General features: G+C 38.8%; 1 protein-coding gene across 5 annotated transcripts in view; it reads right to left on the reverse strand.

Annotated features, from left to right (window-relative positions):
- The window catches only part of ap1b1 (adaptor related protein complex 1 subunit beta 1), a 31,983-nt gene that overhangs the window by 13,898 nt on the left and 3,392 nt on the right, over window positions 1-14,693 (reverse strand). For 4 of the 5 annotated variants that reach the window (XM_041998852.1, XM_041998853.1, XM_041998854.1 and 1 more), the window contains exons 3-19: window positions 14,289-14,394; window positions 14,063-14,198; window positions 13,168-13,413; window positions 12,701-12,891; window positions 12,386-12,607; window positions 12,141-12,261; window positions 11,954-12,049; window positions 10,630-10,745; window positions 9,622-9,787; window positions 8,706-8,804; window positions 7,950-8,209; window positions 5,080-5,290; window positions 4,902-4,922; window positions 2,864-2,893; window positions 2,632-2,769; window positions 2,385-2,530; window positions 2,178-2,307 (exon numbers count right to left, since the gene is read on the reverse strand). In XM_041998852.1, coding sequence (XP_041854786.1) covers window positions 2,178-2,307; window positions 2,385-2,530; window positions 2,632-2,769; window positions 2,864-2,893; window positions 4,902-4,922; window positions 5,080-5,290; window positions 7,950-8,209; window positions 8,706-8,804; window positions 9,622-9,787; window positions 10,630-10,745; window positions 11,954-12,049; window positions 12,141-12,261; window positions 12,386-12,607; window positions 12,701-12,891; window positions 13,168-13,413; window positions 14,063-14,198; window positions 14,289-14,394 — 2,435 coding nt within the window. The remainder of the gene's footprint in view (window positions 1-2,177; window positions 2,308-2,384; window positions 2,531-2,631; window positions 2,770-2,863; window positions 2,894-4,901; window positions 4,923-5,079; window positions 5,291-7,949; window positions 8,210-8,705; window positions 8,805-9,621; window positions 9,788-10,629; window positions 10,746-11,953; window positions 12,050-12,140; window positions 12,262-12,385; window positions 12,608-12,700; window positions 12,892-13,167; window positions 13,414-14,062; window positions 14,199-14,288; window positions 14,395-14,693) is intronic. The other variant, XM_041998851.1, reaches the window with a different exon arrangement.

The following is a 14,693-nucleotide window of genomic DNA, read 5'->3' on the forward strand; positions in this document are numbered from 1 at the left end:
GTAAGTATTTTTAGGCCCTCAAATAGCACAGTAAAAAAAACAAACCATACGTCTTATGACTATGTCGTTTCCTTTGATACATAAGTCTGGCACATGTTTGTCAGTAAAAATATGTTCTGGTTGTCATCGTTTACCACAGCTCCAACATATGTACAGCATCATGTCACTGAAGCCTTCATTTTAACCACACTGTCAGATTATAAACGTTTCACACTAAAACAGGGAAGAGATGCTGTTAATTATTCATGACCTTCACATGTGGTGTTTAAGTTGTGGTTATATCTTCAATATGTGTGTGTCTTTAGTGTTTCTTATTGCTGTTCTTGCTTGTACAAGCTGCCTTAGCAACCAGTAATTCACCACGACATCTCAGCAGATGAGCGTTTCGGTTTGTTGTGATACAGCTGTTCCTAATCGATGTGCTACAGACTTTTGTCCAATTTTCCCTTCTTCTTAAAATGATTTCCAGATGTTACATTTAATGGTGCATTGTTGCAAGCACCACCATTGTTGGTTGGGTATGTATTTACATTTACCCTTGCAAGCAATGACAGGGGTCATTTAAACCATTTTCACCACTAGTTTTGTATGGTGCAACCAGTGAACAGGTGGGTCGACTGATACATGGCTTACAAGGTTTGCAAACTCCTCTCACTCAACAACACCCCCAGTATAGTAATGGTGTTGACCCACACTGGTATTTTCTCACTCATGTTGATACAAAAATCATATTTTGACTCTGCAGGATTCTGTATAACTGTTGTCAGTTGGATTTTAATGATAGAAATTGCCCATTGACTGGTTTACAATACATTTAATTCAATTTAGAAGTCTGCATACCAAAGTAATTACATCTTTAATTGGGTTCCAATTCCAACTGGCTAAGCTTTACACCCATTATGAATCCTGTACAACAAAAAAAAGCTGTTTACAAGGTCACAGAGAAACTTGGTACAAAGATTAAATCATCTGTCTGGTGCAATTCAGCAACTAAAACTAATTGTTTTGATGCTTACTGTGCATTTCTCAGTCCAGAATCACAGTACTAGAGGGCTTTCTGGAATTTCCCTTATAGTTGACAGAACATCCCATTCAAATCCATTTCTCTAACCAGAGAACTTCATATTGTCATGCTAGTTTTAACTGCTGTGTCCCTGCAGAAGGGCTGATGGCAGCAAAGCAGTAAGAAAACCTGCATCCAAATTTAGTAAAAGCTTGTTCCTTAAAGCCCTGATTTGTGAGGGTTAATATTTCTTGGCAGCAGCTGCAGTAAATGTAAAAATGATTTTTCCCACACACCAGTAGTTAAAAGATCACTAATATGGTATCACAGGACAGCATCCTCCATCATGATGAGGGATGGGTGGGGGTAAATCATTTAAAATAAATATCTGGGAAATTGTCAAACAAGACAGCAGATCACATCAAAGCACGGTCCACAGGCAGCATAGTAGAAAGGTTTGCAAAGCTGCCGAGGCCAGGAGAAACAAAGGAGCCATGTGTTGTGAAACTACTAATGGCCACCCCCACCTCCATTCCCTCCCTCACACTCTTATCTTCTCTCTCCAGCTGCACATAGCAGCCATCTACCATTATGACCAGTTTAAAAGAAGCATCCCCATCAAAACCAAGCCAGGTTCATACACTTTTTTTATATGCAAAATATCAAAGTAGCTCTAAAGTTTTTTTTCTATGTTTAGACCCTATTTTATTCAAAGCATGGGAATTAAACAATGAGCAGTGAGAATCTATTACTGACTGATTAAGATATTTTCAGGGCAGTGTTGGAACAAGCAGTCAGCTCAATGGGATATATAAAGTTAAATGACTCAGAATTTAAAATATAGCCAATTTTAACAGAGTGAGCAGCAGAGTAATGCTTCCGTTTTAAGTATGAAAAACTCAGTACACAACCATTTAGACCTCAGAGTCAGAAGGGAAAACCTCATGCTTCAGTGTCCTCATGTTGCTGGTTGGCACACATAACATAGCATCTTTGGTTTGTACCAATTTCTGATAATAACCTCGTTGAGTTGCTTTAAAAGTTCAGTCCAGGATTATAATTCATGTAAAAATTACTTTGGAATGTGTAAAAAAAAGACAACAATCTCCAACCAAAACAAAAACTAGCCCAGTCAGACAGAATCCATGGGAAAATATTAGTGTGAAGGTGTTACCTGCAGGTTGTTGAGAGGATCCATCTTCATAACAGGTCCTACAGTATTAAGAGGAAGGGCCACTTCAATACTCTGGTTTGGGCTAAGAGGGGTCAAAACCTGGAGGGGACCAGCTGGAACAAGACCAAAGCTAAAACGGACAAAAAAAAACAAGTGTCACAAAATGTGTGTCCATACAGACAATGCTTGCTGAGATGTTTCTCCCACCTGTTCCTGTTAAACTGGACGGCAAAATCCGTCATGACACTCATTGCTTTATTAGTGAGAGTCATCTCCATTTGGATCACCCCAGAACGGCGGACAAAGGTGCCTGATATTTCAAGCCCCTTGGCCTTCATGGCTGGCAGCCAAACCTGAACAGAGTAATTATTTATAAAAATGGGTCTCTGGTTGTTTGCATCCTATCGAGGCCACATCCAAGTTTTTTTTTTTGCTGTTTTTTTTTTAAACTCACAGTTTTTGGTGAGCTGTAGGCTCCCATTGGCATCCCAACCCCACCTCCAAGATCAAACAAATCATCCAGACCACCGCTAACAGGGGCACTGAAAGGGACAGATGCTGCAGCTGGAGCAGCACCAAAACCAGCACCTATCTGCAGGTCACAAGACATAAAGCACATTCAATGTTTCAGTGTCATCCTGCATTAAGCAATCAAAGCCCAATAAACCTCATAAATCATAACTTACAGCAGGACTTCCTCCCAGGTCTCCACCAAGCTGAGCATGAGGAAGAAGAACAAAAAGGAACATTACAAATCATTTCCTGTAGTTGCAACACTAAACAATACTACAGGTTTAGACGAGGTATGATGGAGGTGAGTGAGGAAATGTCTTTCTCTAATTAATGACAGCTAAAGGGTTTAAACTATTAACAAGTCACTTAAGAATACATGAGGATCCTTCATGCTCTATAGCAATTCTAGTTGAGGGTCTATTTAATCTGACAGGTTTTATTCAAATGCTGCTGAATAAACAGGTCTATTGTGGTGGTGACAATGTTTTGGATAAAGTGAACTAAACTGCCAGTGCGGTACCATGGCTACAAAGTTGAGCTAATAACTACAGAGCAACACTCTGACGCAAAACAGAAGTGTGTTTTACTAAAAACTGAGCAAGTACTGAAAACAAATAGTGGAACAGAAAGTGCAAACAGGAACCAGTTACTGCTGGGGTTGACTATGCATGACACAGTGGTACAACAGGGCACAAGAGGGGTTGGGTTCTAGGCTAGTGCTGGCCTTTACTGGTCCAGCTTGGTCCCTTGGACCAACCTCAGTGGGGCTGTAATCTGGGGGTGATGGGGACTGATGTGGGATTTGAGGTGACTGAGGAGTGTCCGTCCGCAGGGGAATGGGCGGCTGATTGAAAGATGAAACACATCACACAGCCCACATATAAGATAAGAGGTGGACTCAAGGATTTATCGTCATGCTTACTGGACATATCAGAACAATAAAAAAATATATAAATGATGAATGAAAATGTTAAGGCTGATGAAACTATAAAATTAAACAACAGGGATTAAAGAGCCCACAATACACTTTGTTTTTTATTTTGCCTTTCTTCTTTCAAAGCGGTACATAAATGTTTTGTTTTGTTTGTTTTGCACATGTAAAAATCTGCTGAGTTATGAAGGTCTAAGTCTACAATAGAGGGTAGTTATTCTATCCCACAGAAAGCACTGTGTCTGAACTGTCCTATAACCCCTTTCTGGTTTTATGCCTGCTACTTATTTATAGCTGCATATGAACATTTTGCAGGATCTACAAACGTTTGGACAGTTCATCTATTACAAGGATTAAGTGCTAAACAACATGCTGGTCCTGGTTGGCAGCAGTTCTTATTAGAGTTGCAGGGCTTGCCAGGTGTGGCTTGCAATACTAAATATTTCTGATTGGTTCTGTTCTTCCAGTAACTTCTTTTGCAGTTTTATGTTTTTTCGTCTCATTGATCCCTATGAAAGCTCAAAAATTCTGTTTACTAAGCTGTATCACTATATCGGTTGTTAATTGAAATAAAAAAAGATTAAACTTTGGCCAAGCCCTCAAGTGATCCACATGCTCAGAGGAAGATGTGACATCGTACCCTGCATATTGTGTTTACGAAGGTAAATATGGATGCGCATGTGCATCAATTTTAGTTATTGTGTAATCAGAGCCAACAAAATTATGATATAATAGTCCTTTCATTGTTTACATTTGATATTGCCATGTCCTGAATCCTCCATTGATGAATTGTAACATCTGTCTCTTGTCAATGATGTAAAAATTGGATGAAATACTATATGACCATTCAGACAGAGGTCGCTTTGACAAATATCCGATATGCATCTGATTTAATACCACATTTGAAAGGGTCCCGGGTTAGATTAAAAAAAAAAGAAAAAAAGTCAGGTCTGTGCAGTTCAGACTCTCCTAAACAGATCCGATATGGGTCACATTTGAGCCACTTTTGCCTGCAGTGTGAACGTAGTCTTTGTGAATCCCTTGATGTTTGTCAACAATTACACTGAACATAATTTTCTTTGTAATATCATTTGAAGGTTCAATAAACAAATAAAAATTTACTCTTGTTGCATTTTAGAACAAACTTCCTATCTTCATTAGAAATGGGACTTATTAACCCAAAAATTACATTTTGAAATTTCACAAATGTGGGCTCTTTAAAATAAAATTTTCATAATAGCCTGATATGGTTGTTCCCCCTCCCCCCTTCATGTAGTTACCGGCTCAGACTCATCCCCCATCTGCAGGTGCAGCAATGAACAAAGAAAGAAGAACATAAACAGTCAAGGAAAAAATCCACAGGCAAAATGTTAAGATAGATTACCATCACTGGCTCCTATGAAGTCAGCAACTACACCCTACAGCTGCACTCAGAAAGTGGTGCGTAAATAGACATACCAGGCTGTCCAGTCCTCCTCCAAGAAGATCCATGGCACCCATCTGCATGCCAGAAGTAGGGGCTGGTGCTGGAGGTCCAGTGGTGGCGGGAGGCGTCAGATCCAAATTGAGAAGATCACCAAGCAGATCTCCCTGGGATGGAATGACAGCAGGGGGGGCATCGGAAACTCCAGCAGCAGAACCAGTGTCTGGGCTGTCAACACTCTCCCCACTGGAAGAGATAAAAGAAAACAAAAAGTTAAAGCGGACCTGTTATTTCCACTCATTCAGTCCTTTATTTTAGGTACCACAATATATTTACACCCATAATAACTTCAAACTGGTTGTAATTATGTAAGAATAAGGTAAGTGTCCTTCTAAAAAATAGAGGATTTGAGGGAAATGTAATTTGACTGGTCAAAGTCTTGGAGGATTTCTGAGGACGTTGACAAAGGGATAAGAGTGACTGGTGACAACTGGTCTGGAAGTTACGTTGTCTTGTAAACAAAATAAAAGCTGACAAACAACATTTTTAATAATGACATGTCCAATCCAGCTGTTCATGTCTGAGCCAAAACTGGATCCAGAGCATGAAGATGAACAGATGACAAACTGCCACAACAAAGTTTACAGCAGAACATCTTCAGTATGTTCATTACCTGCATCTGTGCAATATTATGAATTACTCTAAGTTCTTCTCCATATATATATTTTCTGTCTACTCCTGTGTTTGTAGGTGAAGACATGGAAAGTGTGGTAAAATGCCAACTGAAGCAGAAAAACATCCACTGCAGATATCTAGAAATGTAATGATGCTTACACACTCCCCCACGGTTACCTGAGCCTAAGTTACCTACTGTATGGTTTCTCTGTGCACACAATGAGTGAAGTACATGGGGGTTGGCAAATACAAACTATAGTTGCTTTGTGAGTAACTTCATGTTTGTGAGCAGATGTAGAAGCAGCAAATGGATACGTTCGGTTTCCCTGTCATTAAATGCTTTAGTACAAAAATACCGTCAGCCCCTTATATGCCTTTTAACCAACTCCAAGTTGTTAATGGCTTCTCTTTTAACATAATATGTGAGGCGCTTGGGGCACTCTGCCTGGAGAATTTAGCCGTATAAGGATATCCAAAAACTATGACATGATAGCAGCCAAGTTGTTAAAAAAAAAAAAAAAACAGTTTGAGCAGAATTCTGAGTCTTAATCAGATAAATTAAGTTCCTTCTGCATAAAAATATTAAACTATCTGATACATACTTCAGAGATACATTTTACTAATTGCTATGTTGCTACTTTCTTGCTAGTACATTTGTTAATTTGGGTGGACCAGCAAAAAATTAATTAAAAAAAGTGCACCCGAACAATTTTTACAATATCACTCTCAACACCTCCTTTAATACATTTTAAGGATTGCTTTTTGATCATTACCCATAGACATCGGTGGTTATTTATGTCATTGTGAACAATAATGAGGTAAACGAACATGTTCATCTTTATTTAATGTTAGGTAGGAAAAACCTACTTATTTTAAAAAATAAACTGAACTCAATGAAACTAAACCTTTCAAGCTATGAAATGGCTCATGATATTGTGCCGTTTATGGCTAAATTCCCTCTTCTGGATTTAGAATGAATTCTTTTTGGTGATAATTATCTACTTGGACTTGTTACGAAAGGCAGCTTGTCTTTTGCAAAATTATATACCCCGTTCAGGCTGATCAGCCATAAACCTCTAGTTTTTTTTTTTTTTTTTATAAACGACAGTCTAAACAAATAACCCAAACGGCTCCGGTCTACCTTCACTCCTTAATCCAGAGCTACACTCCCTCTCGACAGTTACGCTCTGCCAGCGAAAAACGCCTAGTGCTCCCACCACAACATGGTGCAAAGTCAGTAGCTAGACTCTTCTCTGTTGTCCGACGGATCCACAGAGTCCTTATCCACCTTTAAAAGCAAGCTAAAGACTCAGTTGTTTTAGGAGCATTTCCACACTTAGCTTAACTCTTCTACTCAATAGAATGAGTTAGAAAGATTTGTCCAGCTCTTTGGCTCAACCAAGTACTGAATAAGCTGTGTGTACCTATGTCCAAGTTGATATTGTTCGATGAAATCATGATCTTGTATTAAAAAAAAATTACTTTTTGCACTGCCTCTAGCACTACATGACAGCACCTGGGTCCAACTGGACTCACAGCAGTCTGACTACCACTTAATTATGACGTCCCTTCTAGTTTGAATTCTTGCTTGTGTTGTTCTTACTCTCTAATGTAAGTCGCTTTGGATAAAAGCGTCTGCTAAATGACTGTAGAATAGAATAGAATTGATTCCCATCAGTTCAGTTACGTCACACAGACATGGAGCTGCAGCAGGTTCAACTCTCATCCAGCTTTTCTTTTTCATTTAGCTCAGGCACGCGAAAAACTCTTAAATAAGTGTTGGTAATAGAAAACCATGTTTGAGCAAATTCTATAATATTCCACGTCTTACAATTAATTCCAGTTTTCAAGATCCTCATCTGCTCTTCACCGTAGTGGATGTTTAATGTACATTTCAAACCAACACACAACACATTATACAACTGTGGATCAGAACCAATCAGAGGGGAAGACCCATCCCTTCTCTGTCTTTATTTATCAGGGTGTTGTTCTTCTCTGAGCTCAGGTAAGAAGGAGAATGAACACTGATATTCAAGTAGGTCAAAGTCCTACACTTAGATCTGTAAAATGTTAAGCGTACCAGTATAAAAAAAAGTTAGTTGCACTAGACAAATTTTTGGTTGCACATGGTCACACTCTAGAGCCTTGATATTTTATTGAGATAGTAGACTACTACTGCCTGTAGTATTTAAAAATAAATAAAAAAAAAAGGATATTGTGCATAACTCACGATCCTGCACTGCCAGGAAGTCTCTTGTGCTGAACACCTCGGCTTCCTTCAACAAAAGCACTGGGAGGCTTGTGGTAGACAGAGGCCAGAGTGCCAATGTGACAGATAAGCTCCTCCAGAAGAGTCGGCTCAATCAGATCCGTCTCCTCAGAGATCAGGGGCTTCTCAGCCAGAACCACTTCCTTGGCAGCCACAGGGTCTGTGGAAAGCAGACGCCAGTAGATGTAGCCACGGTCCCTGAGGTCTGGGTTATCAGAATCCTACAGAAAGACATGGAGGAATGACGATTATTTTTCATGGAGTATATATAATAAATACTTAACATTAAGACTCTTTTCCCTGTAGCCTCCGATATGAGACGCTTAGCAATGACCAAAGGTATCAAAAACTGAGCAAGCCTCAGGGTAGTGATAGGATTTAAATAATGTATGCGGCAAATTGACACTGTAGATTTATCCAGAGTTTAAACAAAGTAAGTGAGTGTATCATTTCTGCTGCTAAGGATGGAATATTTGTACAGGGAAGCTGATGTCTAAGATCTATTATGGCCTGACAATACAAGAGATTAAATAACAGAAAATATATTTGGCGAGAAAATAAAAAATGGAAGCTACATTTGATGAGGACAAATTACACAAGAGAAAAAGACAGAACTGAAAAGCAGTAGATGAGAGAGGAAAAATTGTTTTATTTGTAGACAGATAATGGCAAGAAATGAAAATTATCAGTTCAATTGTTTTGGGTTTTTTGTCTCACCTGTGTTGCCAGGCTTAGGACCTGCTGCACCAACTCCTGTGTCTCTGTAGGCTTTTTCAGGAACAGCTTCACAATTGCAGTCAATAACTGCAGCTGCACCTAAAGATCACAGTAAACGTGCACAGTAAGTTAAAACTGTCCCTTTTTTTTAACCAAAACTGTAACATAGTGGCAAAATGTATCTTCATGACAATTTTTTACATAAAATTTTGTACTAAAACCCCAACAAATAAGTAGTCAAACACGGATATAGCTAATTTGTTCTTTCGAGGGCAGAGATGTATTTTCCATAAACTAAAATGTTCAAAAAGGGATCATTTGATGTTAAATGCATTTATTTCTACCCACAAAAGCCCCTCAATATGAGCAGAAAACCTTCTCTATGGTAATATTATGAAAACAATCTAAATATCTTAATACTTAGGAGAACCATCCTTTAATATTTTATACCCCCCTCATGAGCTGTGTCTTTAATAAAGTCTAAATTGAAACGAGTAACTACACAAGACTTGGCATACCCCACAGCGAGCTATGACAGACCATGAAAAAGAACAGCTATTCTATAAAATGTGTCCAATGGGTCAGACAAAAGAAGTTTTTTTTTCAACTGTAATGTCTTTGCATCAAACAGTTTGATAAAATGTTCAGAAATATTTCCCTACAGTGATTCCTCCCTTTTTTCTTTTTTAAATGAGCATATTATTATATTGATTAAACACAAGCCGTTCTTTTGTTGTACTGCTGTATGTGCCCCCCTCCTTTATCTGTGCTTTACAGCAGCTAACCAGTGGCTTTAATTATTTCCAATTAAAAAATGTGCTTTCTACTGACAGCAAAGACTATAAATAATTAGGTGTGACTACCATTAACATGTTGATTAAAAATGGAACAATCCCAAGCACTCTCCTAAACACACCTGAGTGCTTTCATCATGGAAACCTTCCAAAAAGCTCTCCAGCAGCTCATCAGCATTGTCGATGCGCTCAGCATATTCTCCCACAATCCAAATCATGGCTGCACGCGCCTCAGGCTCATCCAAGGAGTCAAGGTTCTCACACAGAGTGGCAATCACGCTCTCATACCTGGAAACAGTCACACAAAACAACATTATATGCATGCAAATGTTACAAGTGTTAAAGGAGGAAAAAACACAAATTCACAAAATGCTTGTTACTATAATTTACTGTACAGATAGTTTTGGGGTGTTTTTTTTTTGGAGAAAAAAAAGTACAAAAGAATTAAAGAACCACTACATTTGAATTGTGAGTAGGGTAGTAAACCACTGCCTACAATCATGTAAAAATGCATCATCCAGTAGATGTAGAACATCAGCAACTGGAGTCCTGTTTTCTGGGAGCCTGACAAATGTAAATTTATTCTTTACTCTCTTTACTAGCAATAATTTGGTCTTTAGAGTCTTTCTACTAACTGCTTAACCATGATGTCCCCTAAAATAGATGAGGTACTCCTGATTTGCATTAAATCCATGGAAATAAATAATTTATTTTACATATTGATCGAACTTCAAAGATAATTAAGCCAAACATGTGTTATTATTATATAGGACAAAAGTTTAACTTCATAGTGATTGATTCAGCTCAAGGTGCGAGCCACGCCAAGCTGGAGGTTTTGCAACGCTGCTCCCTATGAGGCTCTCCACTTCAGGATGATGAAGCACTGCTGTGTGGGAGAGGTTTGTCTGGCACATAAATCCAGTTCACAGAACAAGTGATGTTTCAGCCAAGTCACCCTGACCTTTGGCCAGGTGCAGTAACAACAGGGTCTCAAAAGAGTTGTCAACTACAAACAAATGTTCTTGTTGATGCTGCATTTTTCAGCTTTTTAGTCTGAATTTAAATAATGAATTAAGTGTTGGCAAAATATGTAAATAGATGACCACACTCATGTATAGGAAGAAACCTACTTGTTGGGGTATTTGCGGAAGATGTCCTTGATGACGACAATGGCTTCCTGCACCACATAATTGACCTTGGTCTGGATAAGATCTAGCAGAGTGCTGACACAACGCTCTGCTGATTGCTAAGAAATTCAAAGATTACACAAATACAGAAAGAAGATCTGTGTTTATAACATTTATGACAACAGACAGGACCACAATAAGAATGGAAAAATCTAATTTAGAATGACTTCTTTTTTTGTGTGTTGCTTAAAAAATGTTAAAAACAGACAGTAGCGTTTTACTGGAGTTATGCTGTAAAAACAGTTTCACTGATATTTTTTAGGCTGTGCTAATTAAGGCTTCATAACCCAACAGAGTAGATATTTAAGGATACTAAAGTCATTTGTCCCTCAGTCTGCAGTGTTGCAAACAGGCATACTAGCCTACCATGAGCCAACCATGCCACCTAGCTGTGTGTCTGGCTAACTGCTCTTTCTTCATCGTGTCCCTAGATGGCAGAATCTGCAGGACTTGGGCTGTTTGATTAAATTAACAAGGAATTATAAGGAAGAGGAAAAAAACAACTGAATTAATTTAGTGAAAGTTAGAAATGAGGCACCACAGATGTTGGGTGAGCTAAAGACAACTCAAAAATCATATGCTGGTGAAGTACAGGGCCAAATTAACATCCCTGTACTGCAGTTGTTATTGACCTGTATGTGTACATATTTACTAGAGTTACCACACACTGTGGATTAGTTTTGTGGCCAGTCAGCACCACATGGCAGAGGTCAGAGTGCTGCATACCTACTGATAGAGTTGCACCGTCAGTGGATTGATTTGATGTAGCGCCATGGTGACAGAAAGCTCAGGGTAGTTTTACAAACTTGATATCTGTAGTGTGCATTGTAGTGTGTAGTCACATCTAAGCAGTTCATTCCAGTTAAAATGAACTCCACTTTGTTTGTGCTTCTTTTGCACTGATCTGAGATTAGTTCTAATCATTGTCTTCAGCAAACACACAAACAAACTCATTTTCTTATCTTTTTAAGACCTAACTGTTAACTTAGTAATTGTTTTAATCGTTCGTGTTTGGCTGGATGGTTAACTTTAAATATGTCATCATGCACAGCAGCACACTCCTACACAACTTAACTGAAAACACCAATAAAATGGAGAAATTTTACTTTTTTGGAACAAAACCACTTTGTATCTGAAACTGTTTTTTGGTGGCCATGCATCACTTGCTATTTTGCTTTGACTGAGTTCAAGTTAAAGCAAAAAGAAGCACAAATATAAACTTGTTAAACTACACTGATGACTGCAGTTGACCATTATCTCCACCCACCTCCACTTTGATGGCACAACGGCCAATGGCCCTGACAGCTTTACGCACAAAGTCCACATCCACCTCGGTGGCGTACTCCTTTAACTCAGCCAGCACCTACAGCGAGACAGATAGCTGTGTTACTAACAATATCCATCTTCCAGGAGAATTCTAAGATCAGGATTTATTTTAGATGTGGGTGTGTTACCTGGGCAATATTAGCTTGAGATGCAAGACGAATCATGATGTCCAGTTTCTCCAGTTTGACATAAATTGGGTCATTGTACTTCACAAAGAAAACCTTCATTTCATGTTTCATGATCTCTGGGCTGAAAAACAAATGTTTGTAAAAGAAAAAGTGGTAAAACTGAAAAACAGCACACTACAAAAATATTAAGCTCTTCGTAAACAAACGTATAAAGAGCGTAAAAGAGAGCATCTTCCCAGGCTTACCGTCTCTGGACGATGAGGTTGATGTTTCTAAGAGCCACATACTGCAGCTCAGGCTCAGCAGAGAGGAGAGTGACCAGTGGAGGAGCGAGCTTCTTCAGCAGAGTGCCATAGTAGTCCAAGTCTTTGGGCAGCATCTCCATGAATTTCATTAAAACTTTAACTGCTGATAACACCACTGCAGAGTTGGCATGGGAGAGCCGTGGAGTGACACGCTCACAGATGCTTGCAGACGTTGAGAACATTGGGTGAGAGAGATGAGGGAACATAAGCCAAATGACACCCAGGAGGAGAAATTATTTTAATATTCTGGCTTACCTTTGGGACTCACGGTCATCACGAGGTGTGTAATTGGCAAGACAGTCAAGGATAAATATCTGTCCCCACTCTGTGCATTCATTAAGAGCTGTCAGCAACTTGTTTATGGTCTGAGGATTCAGGTCCAGTAGATTACTGTTGGGATGGGACTCTGCGATCTCAGACAGCGCTGCGACTGCATTTGCAACAACCTGCATTTGAAGACGAGTATAAACATTGACTAATAAAAACTTGGAAACAGCTATCTTAAAGTACATAAAGAATGTAACTGTTCTAACATTTGCAATTTCCCTCAGTGATATTAAGTTTCCTTTCATTCATAAACCTGGAAAGTTAAACATTTCAGTTCCTAGAAAGAGTTAATAGTATAATAAATAGCTAGGGTTTGTAACTAGCTCTAAAATGCAGAGTAAGAAATCTATTTGGCTAAATAACTAGCAGAGCCCAGTTTGATAAAGGATGTGTACCATGGGGTTGGAGTCAGAGATGAGATCTTTAAGAGTGTCCAGGAAGCCTTGGTCCTCCACCAACTGGGCATTGATATCATGGAGCTTTGCCACACACACAGCAGCTGTCTTTCTCACATAGGGGTCTTCATCCTTCAGACATTTTCTCAGAGGCTCACAGAGGTACTCAGTGATCTTGTCCACACGAATACAGCCCATTGTACGAACAGCAAGGGCCCGAATAAGAGGGTTGGGGTCTTCACAGTCCTGATAGGTGGAACAGAGATGTCACAAACTTAATCTTACATTTTATTTATTTCATTACTATAATAAAATTATTCTGTCTTTCTACACTTTATTCTATAACAAGAGCTGCTGTAACAAGTGAATTTCTCCACTGTGAGATAATAATGTCTAATCTAATCTAATCTAATATTTAATCCGAGATACATTCGGATTGAATCTAATATTTGTTTTCATTACTAATCTGCAACATGTCATCACACATTTTTAGTTGTCAGTACTTCTTAAGGATAACAAAAGACAAAAGGTAAAACTATGAAAACTGTATTTAAAGTATTATGTTGAGGATTGGTAATTATCATCCTCAAGTCAAAGAAACTCATGAGGGAAGTAACAAGGGACTTCCCACGGCTGTGGCAAGTGTCGCCCACAACAGCCTGAACAAAAACAATACTTCACCACCAAAACATTGATGCATGTTTTATAAAACTGCAAAAAAACAAACAAAGAAGAACAATACAGTCAGAAAATCCCATTACAAGATGCTAAAATTCTAAATATTCTTTTAACCTGTGACTTCAAACACACTTCTATAACACATATAACAAGCTCAAATAAAAGATTACTTTACTCGAATAGGAGATTTTTAAGTGATAATGTCAGATTGCTTTACCTTCACGAAGGTGTTAACAGCCATGATAGCCATGTCTGGCTGACTCTTGGCATAGTTCATCAGGTAAAGGTAGACCAACTTTTTCAGTTCCAGGTTGTCTGTTTGCATGCAGTTCACAACATCTGGGAACAGCGCACTGCAGGAGGAACACACTGTAATGTGACTACTGACTCAAAATGAAAGAATATCCATAGTAGATGCTTCTGCTTTACTGCCATTTGCTCACCTGACATCCTTGCCCACTGTCATTGATGCAATGACCTTCTTAACAGCCTCCTTCTTCTTTTCTTTCTTATCACTGTTGAGCTCTGCTTTGAGCTCAAAGATCTCCCCTGCACACACAAGTAAGAAAATAAATAAATCCCAATATGTAATCCATTTGGCATGAAAGCTTAAGGTATGCAGAAGTGTGTAGTAGTGCCCACATTGCAATGTGTTAACTGGAACAGAAAGTGAACTTTAACAAGTAGAGGAAGTTTTTGCCTATCACACAGAAGTATCTACTTGCCCTTTCTCTGCCTTGTCTTTTTTTCCTGACAACTTGCATGACTTCAGTGCCTCTTGGGAAGTGTTAAAAGAACACCCTCTTTGAAAACCAAATCTCTAATGGTCTCACATGTACCACTCCATA

This window comes from Melanotaenia boesemani, chromosome 11 (genome assembly GCF_017639745.1).
Source record: "Melanotaenia boesemani isolate fMelBoe1 chromosome 11, fMelBoe1.pri, whole genome shotgun sequence".
Classification (NCBI taxonomy): domain Eukaryota; kingdom Metazoa; phylum Chordata; class Actinopteri; order Atheriniformes; family Melanotaeniidae; genus Melanotaenia; species Melanotaenia boesemani.